This window comes from Nuphar pumila, chromosome 11 (assembly GCF_984573655.1).
Source record: "Nuphar pumila chromosome 11, dmNupPumi1.hap1.1, whole genome shotgun sequence".
Classification (NCBI taxonomy): Eukaryota; Viridiplantae; Streptophyta; class Magnoliopsida; order Nymphaeales; family Nymphaeaceae; genus Nuphar; species Nuphar pumila.
In genome coordinates this window covers 92,820,558-92,833,021 of record NC_143259.1, presented here as the reverse complement: position 1 = coordinate 92,833,021, position 12,464 = coordinate 92,820,558, and the positions used below count along the sequence as shown (strand labels likewise).

At 36.9% G+C, this 12,464-nt stretch overlaps 1 protein-coding gene across 2 annotated transcripts in view; it reads left to right on the top strand.

The window, feature by feature from the left end:
- Positions 1-11,607, top strand: part of LOC149822510 (putrescine-binding periplasmic protein-like protein) — a 175,184-nt gene extending 163,577 nt beyond the window's left edge. For both annotated transcript variants that reach the window (XM_089981598.1, XM_089981597.1), the window contains 2 exons: positions 9,708-9,869; positions 10,635-11,607. In XM_089981598.1, coding sequence (XP_089837724.1) covers positions 9,708-9,869; positions 10,635-11,054 — 582 coding nt within the window. In that variant the 3' untranslated portion in view covers positions 11,055-11,607. The remainder of the gene's footprint in view (positions 1-9,707; positions 9,870-10,634) is intronic.
- Positions 11,608-12,464: the final 857 nt, after the last annotated feature.

The following is a 12,464-nucleotide window of genomic DNA, read 5'->3' as shown; positions in this document are numbered from 1 at the left end:
GATTTGGTCATCCTTGTATATCCAAGCTTCGGTATTTTCCAAACATGAAAATTTTTTGTAATTTTGAAGCTTTCACTTATGAAAAATGTATTCTTGGAAAAATGAAACGACTACCATTTCAAGAAAGAACTTTTGTTTCTACTCGACCACTCGTTCTGATGTTTGGGGTCCTGCACCGATTATTTCAAAAGGTGATTTTCTATATTATGTCATTTTTGTAGATGATTTTACTCAATATACCTGGATTTACTTCCTCAAACACAAGTCTGAAGTGTTCTCATTTTTTTCAAATATTTCATAATATGGTCAAAAATCAATTTAAAAATGATATTTCAATATTTCGCACTGATTCAGGGGGAGAATTTTTGTCCATTGAATTTAAAGAATATTTGAACTCATATGGAATTTCACACAAAAAAGCTTGCCCCTATACCCCTCAACAAAATGGGTTAGCTGAGAGAAAACACAGACATATTATAGAAACAACTAGAACGTTACTTATTACACATCAAGTTTCTAAGGTGTTTTGGGCCGAAGCAATTTTGACTGCTATTTATCTTATTAATAGAATGCCCTCATCATCGATAAACAATATTTCTCCCACTGAAAAGCTTTTCAAACAAACTCCTGATTATTCTAGATTGAGGGTATTTGGGTGCAAATGCTTTGTTTTTACAGATAGGAATGATAAATTCTCTCCCTGAGCTTTCTCCTGTGTATTTTTAGGATATGCAAGTCATAAAAAATGATACAGGTGTTTTGATCCTAAAAATAACAAGTTATATGTCTCAAGGAATCTATTCTTTCTAGAAAATGAAAGTTTTTTTGAAAACAAAAACTCTACTGAAATAGATGAATATTCCTTCTTGTTGGATCTAGTTCCAAAGGATAGTGAAAGAGAAATTGATCTGGATGATCAGACGGATGTGACTGATTCTGATCCTGTTAGCAACAATCAGGATTGCATTCAATACTCTAGACGAGGAAACTTAGAAAGACAATGCGCTCTGAATAAATACATAAGGGAACAAGAACATGTGACTTTATCTAGGAAATCCACTAGAATCTCGAGGGTTCCTGAAAAGTTTGTGTCATATGAGTCTTTTTCACCAAAACATCAAGTCTTTATTGCCTTAATTCATTCTTATGAAGAACCTCCTAGTTATGAGAGCCAAGAATAAACCAGAATGGGTCAAGACTATGAAAGTCAAATTAGAAGCCTTAGAAAAGACAAATACTTGGTCCATTCAAGATCATCCTCCAAACAACAAGAAACCTATTGGGTGTCGCTGGGTGTACAAGGTGAAAACTAAGAGTGATGGCACTCATGAAAGATTGAAGGCCAGATTGGTGGCAAAAGGATACTCCTAAGAGTATGAAATAGACTATGAAGAGACCTTTGCTCCAGTAGCTAGAATGATCACTGTTAGAATTTTAATAGCGCTTGCATCAATAAAAATATGGCATATTTATCAAATGGATGTAAAAAATGCTTTTCTAAATGAAAATTTAGCTGAAGAAGTATATATGGACCCACCACCAGGAATTAACGTCCCTAAAGGGAAAATTCTTCGTTTGAACAAGGCTTTATATGGTCTCAAACAAGCTCCAAAAGCTTGGTATGACATGTTTAATAAGGTTATGCTTGATTTTGGTTTTCATTTTTGTCTTACTGACACAACTTTATTTGTTAAGAATTCTAATGCAGGTATTATCATTCTTCTACTCTATGTTGACGACATGATCATCACCGGAAGTGATAAACAAAGAGTATATGACATTAAAAAATTTCTCAAAACACACTTTGAAATGAGTGATTTGGGTTTCTTGAAATATTTTCTTGGTATAGAAGTTGCTTACTCACCTAGAGGGTATTTGCTAACTCAATCTAAATTTGCATTGGATATTGTTGTCGGTCAGGTATTTCAGATGAGAGACATGTTGATACCCCTGAAATTGTGAATCAAAATGAAGATTGATGATGGGGAACCACTCGAGAATCCAACTCCCTATAGAAAACTTGTCAGAGCTCTATCATATTTATCCATCACAAGACCTGACATTGCACATGTTGTTCATACATCCGGTCAATTTCAGCATGCCCCAACCTCTGTTCATATGGGAGCAGTTTTGCGCATTATTAGATACATTAAAAATTCTATTTCTCGAGGTTTATTTTTATCTACTTCTAATTTAGAATTGCTTGCTTATACTGATGCGGATTGGGGTGGAGATCCAAATGACCGCCACTCAACTACAGTGTTTTGTGTCTTTTTGGGAGAATCCTTGGTGTCATGGAGATGCAAGAAACAACAAAAGGTTTTCCTTTCATCAACAAAAGCTGAATATAAGGCAATGACTACAACCACGATGGAATTAGTCTGACTTCGACGTCTTTTTTCTGATATGGGAGTTGAAAGTTCAAAAGCATCAAATTTGTGTTATGACAACAAGAACTCTATTTATATTGCAAGCAATCGGACATTCCACGAACACACCAAGCATATAGAGATGGATTGTCATTATGTTCGAGAGGAATTCTTGCGCGGCACCATTAATCTTTCCTATATTGCTTCAGAATATCAGTTGGCCGACTTCTTCACCAAGCCTCTTGTTGCTCCTAGATTTCACTTTCTCTTAGGCAAACTTTCGGTTATCCAACCTTAAGTTTGAGGGGGAGTGTTAAAATATGTAATCTCATAGGCACATGGCCTCATGTATTTTTCTTTTCTTTTAGTTAGTATTTAGTTTAGTTCTTTCTAGTTGAAATATAACTAGAAAGAACTAAATCAGTCTCCTTTTAGGACATTTAGAGCCTCCCCTTTTTGACTAGTCAAAAAGGTGCAGTCCCATGGGAGCCGTTGGACTTCCAACAGCTCTAATAGAGCCGTTGGGAGTCCAATGACTCCCTTGAGGCTCCTCTCCTCTTCCCTATATATATCCTTCCTATTTCTCCTTGTATTGCATTCTTCTTGTATGGGATTTTATCCCACTCCATTAAACTTATTTATTTTATGTTTTTATACCCTTTTTGGGTTGTATTTGTTTGTGAGTTCTCTTTGTGAACCATAGAGGTTCTTGTGGTGTATTTTCACTTTCTTACATATATTGCCATGGACTGGCTCACGTTCCTTCATTGGGAATCGTGGAATAGAAGGAACAGCAATCCCTAATCCTCTCGTCTTCTCTTGTTCTTTGTGCATACTTTGGATCATAGTGACGTACCATTTCTATTATGGTATCATAGCAGGAGCGGTCTGGTTGCATCCATTAAGGTACGCCTTGAGAGCTCTTGGGATTTCTTTTCCCTGTTTGCCTCTCTTCAAGTTTTTCCCTCTCTATGCCCCATCTTTCTTCTTCTTCTCCTTAGTCTTTCTCTTCTCTAAATTCTTTCTTCTTTTAAAGCTATTTTCAATCTGTTTTGACTGCTTATAACTCCTCTTCACCTAAAAAAAAGAATCTGAAATTGTTGATTCTAATCTGATTTTCTGAACTTTTCTTTTGACGTCAATTTCAGTTCTCTTTTCTTATCTTGACATCATAGAGATTCCAGTAATCTGTTATTCTTTGCACCTTATTTGGATTCAAAACCTTATTCAGATTTACATACCCTGTTTATTACCTGCATACTTAGATTTGTGGGTTTCTTTCTTTGAGTTTCAGATATCACATCTCATACATTGAAGGTTCTCAAATATTTATTTTTTCAATTTTTTTTTGGTTCAAAAACATCAAGTTTCTAATCAAATTAATTCTAGTACGTGACTGCTTTGATATTCCAACCTAAAAAAAAGGTCGGCAGTTTTTTTTTGGATGTGATAGTCTGAATATTCCCATTCTTTTCATTCTCTCTAACTACCCTTATGGATCCAAACCTACACTTGTCTCTATCCTCCAACTTTTTACCCCAATAAGTCTTTGAAAAAATAAATAATTCTAATTTCCTAACTTGGAAGAGGCAAATAACTCATTTCATTAGGAGTCAAGATCTCTCTAGACACCTTGATGGGTCCATCGTTCCTCCTCCACTAGAGTATATTCTAAAAGAGCAAAAAGATGACAAAGGGGTTGTGATTTCTTCTGTTCATGTCAGAAATCCAGATTTTATCTCATGAATGAAGTGAGATCAGACATTGGTTGCCTATATCATCTCCACTTTGTTGTAGAAGGTGCTCATTGAAGTACATGATGATTGCAGTGCACTGCAACTTTGGACTAGACTAATCCAGACATATTCGCAAATTTTCAAATCCAGGATAATGTTTTTGAAAGAATTTCAGAATTTGAAGAAAAGTTCTATGTCAATCATTGAGTATCTCAACAAGCTGAAGAACATCACTGACCAACTTGCTATGGTTGACTATGAAGTATCAGATAAGGATATGGTTCAGCTGGCTCTCAGTGATTTTGGTCCCGAATATTATGTCTCCTCCAAACTTGCTCCTTACATTTGAGAATTTGAGGATTAAATTATTACACTATAGGATGACTCTTTATGTTGATATCGATGCCTCTAGTGAAACGCAAAATATTCTTGTTACTAATATTTCACGAGGTCGTGGAAGAGGTGGATACTTTAGAGGAGGTAGGAGACGTGATCATGGAGGCAATAAGGGAAGCTGAGGTATATTGCCCACACCAAATGTTGCTCCTAACACTGCTTCCCAAGGGAGACATCCTATTCCTACTTGCTTTATATGAAAAAAGTCAGGTCATGTCAAAGCAAATTGTTGGTTTAAGGATGATCCTAGATATAATCAAGGGACAACACAAAACAAGAATCAAGGCAAGAGCCAATTTAGAGGTCAGAGTAGTGCACATAGTAGTGGACAAGGTCAATTCCCAATTGATAAGCAATTGCTACCTGTTGCCCTTGCTGGGCTCAATTTAAAGCAGAATGAGCAAGTAGTCTAGTATCTTGTTTCTGGAGTTGCCAACCACATTACAGGTGATGAGGGTAAGTTCTTAACTTTGGTTCCTTATTATGGTTAAGATAGTATTGTTACTGGAGATGTGACTCGTGACCTTATCACACACACTAAAAACGTGTCTATTCCTTTATTTAAGTCTAGCTCTTTAAATCTCTCCAATGTCTTTTTTGTTCCCAACATCAAGAACAGTCTTATTTCTGTCTCTAAACTTGTGGATAATACCAATTCATGTATGGTATTCACTCCATCCTTTGTTTGTGTCAGGCATCTTCACACGAAGAAGATATTCGCTGAGAGCAAAAGATCAAAAAATATATACATCTTCAAAGAAGATCACGCATTCAAGTCAGTTGGTTTTGTTTCGAAGCTTAGTCTAGAGTAATTCAATCCATCCATTTTGTTTAGTACTTTTAGGTCAAATAATGCCAATGTCTGGCACAATCGTCTTGGTCATTGTAGTTATGGTTTCATTGAAAGATTGGTTTCTAATAAACTCATTCTCGAGTGTAGTTTAGAATGTGAGTCTGCTAATGTCATTTGTCCAAGTTGTCAAATTGCAAAGAGTAATGTACTTCCTTTTGATTCATTGAACGAAAGAGCTTTGAAACCTTTTGAAATCATGCACTCTGATATATGAGACAACACCCATTGCTTCTCCTTTTGGTAGCCATTATTATGTTTTCTTTATTGATAACTTTTCTCGTTATATGTGAATATATTTTTTGAAACATAAACATGCCATTTTGTTAGTTAAAAAACAATTCTCCATGTCCATTGTGAATTTCCAATGTGATAGTGGAGGGAAGTACTCTTCGAAGGAATTCATTACTTATCTTGAAAATAATGGAGTTAAAAATCAATTCTCCATGTCCATTCCAAATTTTCAGTGTGATGGTGGAGGAGGGTACTCTTTGAAGCAATTCATTATTTATCTTGAAAATAATGGAATCAATAAGAGAGTATTTTGCCTTTACACCCCTCAATAAAATGGGCTGGTTGAGAGAGCATCGTCATGTTGTTGAAAGTGCCTTAGTAATGTTACATGCTAGAAAAATTCCTTTATATCTTTGGACAAAAGCTTTTTATTCAACTGTACACATTATAAATGTGTTGCCTATAAAGATTCTAAATTATAAGTCTCCCTATTATGCATTGTTTGAGAAACATCCTCATTATGATTCTCTACGAGCCTATGGGTGTATTTGCTATGTTATATAGATAAATCCCAAAAGAATAAGTTTGAACCTAGAGCTTATGATTGTAAATTTGTTGGCTATGCTGATAGTTATAAAGGCTTCAGGTGCTATGATATAAAGATATATTCACATTTCGAAAAATTTAGTATTCGACGAAAGTTCCTTCGAGTATGATTCTTTTGTAGAACAAGTTCAGAAAACATGAGGGCAACATTGAATATTATGAGCCGTGGTTAAGTGAAGAACTTTTTTCTGGACCCAATGAAAGTTTCATATCACAAGGAGTTCTAGAAAGTGACAAGCAAGAAAGGGCAAGAAAGGAAAGTTCCTACCTTCTCTGAAGAAAGTGTAGTTGCGAATGTGAGATATAAAGAAGGACGTGTATATACCATAAGAAATACAAGGACAACTAGTTTTGAAGTTGGGGCACAAAGGGCAACTAATAATGAAGTGGGACAAGAATAAGGAAACTTATGCAATCATGAAGACACCACCAGTCTGTGTGATGAAATCGCAACACAACTAGAGTTTAAAAGATCAAACAGGGTTAGACATCTTGTTGACAGATGCGTAAGTTATGAAAATTTTAGTGCAGATCATCAAGCTTTCCTTGTGCAAATAGAAAAACAAGAAGAACCAATTTTCTATTCTCAAGCTATCCAAAATAAGAAATGGGTTGAAGCCATGAATGATGAAATGAAAGTATTGCGTGAATGTCAAACATGAAAATTTGTTAAAAGGCCTCCATATAAGAATGTGATAGGATCTAAGTGGGTTTATAAGATTAAATATAAACCAGATGGGACTATTGAAAGGTATAATGCTCGATTTGTTGCAAAGGGTTTCACTTAAGAATATGACATGGATTATGCCGAGACATTTAACCTTGTGGTTAAAATGAGGATAATACATATCATCTTGTCTCTAGCAGTGGATTATGGTTGGATGCTGAGCCAACTTGATGTTAAGAATGTCTTCCTACATGGAGACTTGAAAGAAAATGCTTATATGGAACAACCATGGGGATACACTGAAAATGATTCAGTTGAATACATGTGTAAACTTAAGAGGGCTATATATAGCCTAAAGCAAGCCTCTCGTTCTTGGTTGGAGAGTTTTTTTTTTGAAAATACAAATACATAACTTTTGCAGATACTCACTTGATCACTCCTTGTTTATCCACAAAGGTAAGGGATATATGATTGTTTTGCTAATATACGTGGATGATGTTATTATTACAGGGAGCTCAGATAAACATATTCAAGAAATAAAAGAAGTGATCACAACAACAACAACAACAACGCCTTCATCCCAAACAATTGGGGTCGGAGATATGAACCAAAAAGAAAATCATTCTGGGTCCTCCACATGAATCCTTTTCCTCCAATCATTTCTATCCAATGTCATGTCCTCGGTGAGGTTCAAAGCATTCATATCCTTTCTTATCATCTCCATCCAAGTCTTCTTAGGCCTACCCCGACCTCTTTTAGCTAATATATTTTCCCATTTCTCCATCCTTCTAACCAGAGCATCATTAGGACTTCGCCGAATATGCCCAAACCATTGTAAACGATTCTCACTCATCTTATTTTCAATGGATGCAACGCCTACCTTATTACGTATTTCCTCGTTCTGAATCTTATCTTTTAGTGTATTTCCACACATCCATTGAAGCATACGCATCTCAGTTACACTCATTTTTTGAAATTGATGTCTCTTGGCAGCCCAACATTCCGTACCATATAGTAAAGTGGGTCTAATTGTCATCCTATAAAACTTCCCCTTCAACCGCAATGGCATTCTACGATCGCACAACACTCCAGTTGCACTTTTCCATTTCATCCACCCAACCTTAATCCTATGATTTACATCTCTATCAATTTCTCCATTCTTTTGAATGATAGATCCCAAATATTTGAAACAGTCATCCACCGCTATTTCTTGCTCACCAAGCTTCACTACACTCTCATCACTACTTCGTTGCTTACTAAACTGACATTCCATATATTTTGTCTTACTCTTACTCAACATAAAACCTCTTGCTTCCAAAGTCTGTCTCCATAATTCTAACTTAGCATTAACCCCAGCTCTAGACTCATCAATCAAAACAATATCATCAGCAAACAACATACACCACGACACATTCTCTTGAATTGATAAACATTTTAAAACGAAGGATCTTGGTTAGTTGAAATACTTCTTGGTAGTTGAAGTTGATAAAATAAAATATGCTATGGTCTTAACTCAACATACACTATGTATCTCTTACGCAAAACAGGTATGTCTGATTATAAGCTGTTGTTAACTCCTGTCCCAGTACACCAAAAATTGAGTGTTAATAATGGAGAGTTGTATAATGATCCTATTGAATATAGGTGTATTGTTGTCATGTTGCAATATCTTACCTTTACAAGGTCAAATGTTTAGTGAACCATGTGTCTCAATTCATGTATCAACCAAAAACTACACATATAGAAGCAGTGAAACAAATTCTTTGGTATTTAAAAGGCACCCTGGAGGATGGTTTGTTCTATAAGAAAAGAGATCATAGGGAAGTTCTTCTCATAGTTATGGCCTATTCAGATGCTGATTGGGCAGGGGATCCAGATGAGAGAAGAACAATTTCATGTTATTGTATATTTGTTGAAAGAAATCTAGTTTCTTGGTCCAGTCGGAAACAACAAGCTATAGCACGATCAAGCACAAAAGCTGAATATCAAGCCATAGCAGCATCAACCTCAGTGAGTTGATGTGGATAAGAAGTTTGTTACATGAGCTAGATGAGATAGTCCCTAGATCACTTTTATTTTATGACAATCAGAGTGCCATCAAAATCTTATTGAACCTTGTTTATCATGAAAAGACCAAGCATATAGAAATTGATTAGCACTTTCATCAAAAGTAAAAATTGAAGATGGTGAGCTTGAAGCTAGATTCATCGATTCAAAGAATCAGATTGCAGCAAATCAAAGGTTTTGGTATTTGAAGTCCAAGTTGTCCATGGTGATTATCATGTATAACTTGAGGGAAACTATTAACAAATGCCAATATTGGATATGGGTTTGGATACAGATTCAAACCGAGATCCGATACAACAACCGTTGCACCTGGTTTCCTTATTGCATTGGGTTTTCTTATTATGTTGGGTTTCTTATTGTATTGGGTTTCCTTTTTGAGCTGGGTTTCCAAACCGACTTGTATTGTTCTCTATATAATGCCAAGGACAGGCTCACGTCCCCTCATTGGGAATCATTGAATAGAAGGAACAGCAGCCCCTAATCCTTTCGTCTTATCTTCTTTGCGTATACTTTGGATGATAGTGAGGTACCAATTCTATCAGTTGTCTGCCCGACAAGAAGGAGAAAGCAAGGGAAATGTAGAGGTAAAGACTGTTAAACAAGTGGGAGGAGAAAAAAAATATATTCTTGTGCTTTCAGTACAAGAAATGAAATAAAAAATCCTATGAAATTACAGAATTAGAAAGTATGATATATGCATATGCTACAAAAGTACCTCGAATGGTTCTTTATGTATACTATTTTTTCGGTGGCACTCACATCTGGTAACTGTTTTTTCATAGGTCCGTCTATTTGACAGTGTCCACTATTTAAAGGCACTTGGAGCTGGAGAGGTTTGGGTTGCAGTTGGATGGAGTAGCGATATCCTTCCTGCAGCCAGGCGCTTGTCAGATGTGGCAGTAATTGTTCCTAGGTCTGGAACCAGTTTGTGGGCAGACTTATGGGTAAGTTTCTTCTATATTTAAATATTCAAATCCATTTTGTCCTTTGTATTGATTTCTGGATTTTCCCATGGCATAATGCCTGTGTAAACAAGAACCTACTTTTTTGTTTTTATTAACTATTAATCCATTAATCCTGTGAACAGAAATGTTGACATTAGTATTCTATCTTCTTTTTTATCATATTATTGATACATCATACATGAACTTGCAAGCATTTGCTTCTGGGGTTATCTGTGTTGTGTCCTCACTGGGATCATGGTTTGACGTGTTAGGGTGCGGAGTGTCTGTATGCTTATAATGCATGCATGCATGTGCATGTACATACTTCATACACACCCATGCACATGCATGCATAGAAAAAATTGTTAGGTATGTTTGTTGTTCCTATTGTGCATCTTTGATTCCAATAGACAACTGCAAGTCAGAAAATTATTCAATTAGAGATTGTTAGTTAGACATGGTGCATTTCATCCAATTGTAAACTGAGATACCAGATCAAGTAATAATGGCTGAGTGATAGCTGAGTCATGAGTTTGTCTCAAGAATTAGCTCAGGTGGGGTGAGTGACTGTCCACTAGAGTGTTGGCCTGTGTCCAACATTGATTTTCCCCAGTTGCACACATTAGACAAATCTATTGATTTATGTCTTTTGATGATTGATACTGAACTTGGTTTGTTCAATTAGGGAGCCCCGTTCTGTTGCATCATTTTCTTATTATAATATATTTTGAATCATAGTGGCTTGTCTGCTATATCTATCCGCAGTCCATCCCTGCTGCAACTGGCTTGGTAACTGATCAGATTGGTGGCCGCATTCGAGGTCCATCCCCTCTTATCCACCAGTGGTTCGAGTTCTGCCTACAAGCTGCAAGAGCGATACCTTTCCAACAGGAGGTTATTCCTGGGGCCCTGCCCTTTGGCCTTGAAGATACTTCTCTACCTAAAAGTGCTCAATATTCGTACAAGGGGAAACCCCAACTCGAAACAAATCTTGTTGCTGGAATGCCACCACCAGAAATTCTGGACAGGTGTGAGTTCCTAGAACCTTTATCTGAGACGACACTGAAAGATTATAAGCAGTTGCTTACCGAGGTGCAAAAGCGAAGTATAAATTGGATTGATGACATGCGTAAGTATATCATGGCAATCGTTGAAGCTTCTGGGGTGAACCTGAGATCGAGCTAAACTTGCAGTCAATTTTGCAAGTTCTAATTCTGTTTCTTTACTGGACTTGACAAGACCAGAGCTGGAGGCAGTTCAGTATCACCGATGTTGTTTTTGCATACATGAAATGTTGAAATAAAGAAAACCCGAGTTGTCTCCAATCACTTGCCACTTGTCTATGTGATGCATGCCACTTTGGTCTTGGAATTCAATGTCAACAAACCTGGGCCAGGGCTCTTCCATAAGCAAGCTGTCTCAGGCCTTGGATGCGAAATAGCCTCAGATTGCCTCTTCCAGGCCAAGTTATGTCGATTGGCAAAGCTAAGTCTCAAGTTGAATTTTCTTTGGAATTGAGATTCTTACATTGGATATTGCTTATGTATGTTCTTCATACCATGATCAGGCTAATTGGATTCTTTGAAGTGATTCTTTTGCCTCTGTATCATTATAGAAAGCAGGAAGCAAAAACTCAGTTACTGTCACAAAAGGAAAGTGAAAGGACCATTTAATTAGTCCGTGAGATAATGTGTTATGCAATTGATTGTCTTGTAAGAAATTAATGATATTGTGAACAGATCCTGTGTTGTCTTTTTTTTTTTAAAGAAATAATATTTCATTAACATGTTGAAAGAATTAAGCATTACAGTGCTGCAGCAAGTGATGAGGTATCACTTGCTGCCACAGAAAAACAAGGAACAGAAAAAACAGTTACAGTCCATTCATTTCAATTCAGCTGCTGCAGAAAAACAGAGAACTAGCCACAGTCAGATCTGATCTCTTTGGCATCAATTCAGCTGCCCACCAGACTGCAGATCAGCCCCCTGAGTGAAAGCCTCTTGCAGAGTCTCAGGCCTACATCTCCCAATTGTGATTGTATGGAATAGGACCACAGTTTAAGAATAACGGTGTGCAGTAGAAGGCCCAAGTTGCTGTTCACCATTCCAGCTTAAGTCATGAGTAAACACAGTTCAAGAAACATGGAAAATGGTGATGTTCAGATTAGTGCCCGGCGATTGCCAATCCACTTCAACGGATGATCAAGCCATTTCCTGTGGGCCCTGTCAGTCACGACCCAGTGTAATGACTCGAGAATTGCAGCTTAATCGGCCTGCACACCACTGAAAATCTGATTATTGCGCTCTCCAAATTAGCTTCCACGTGGTGAGAATCCAGATTCTCCAAACAAATTTTCAGCATTCACCACCTGAATTCAAGTCACAATCCCCTGCTAACACGCACAAGACGCCATCCTCTCACTGCTCAAGTGATTGATACGCTAATTCACTCATTAGGATTGACATTGCTGAAACACTAGTTTTGTTAGCTAGAGGTGCCTTGTTGAATAAATGGGGATTTTGAATCTCCAAACCCTCACGATCAAGAGGCCGAGCGAGACCAATTTACCAAAGAGTGGGATTTAACTTCTGCCTT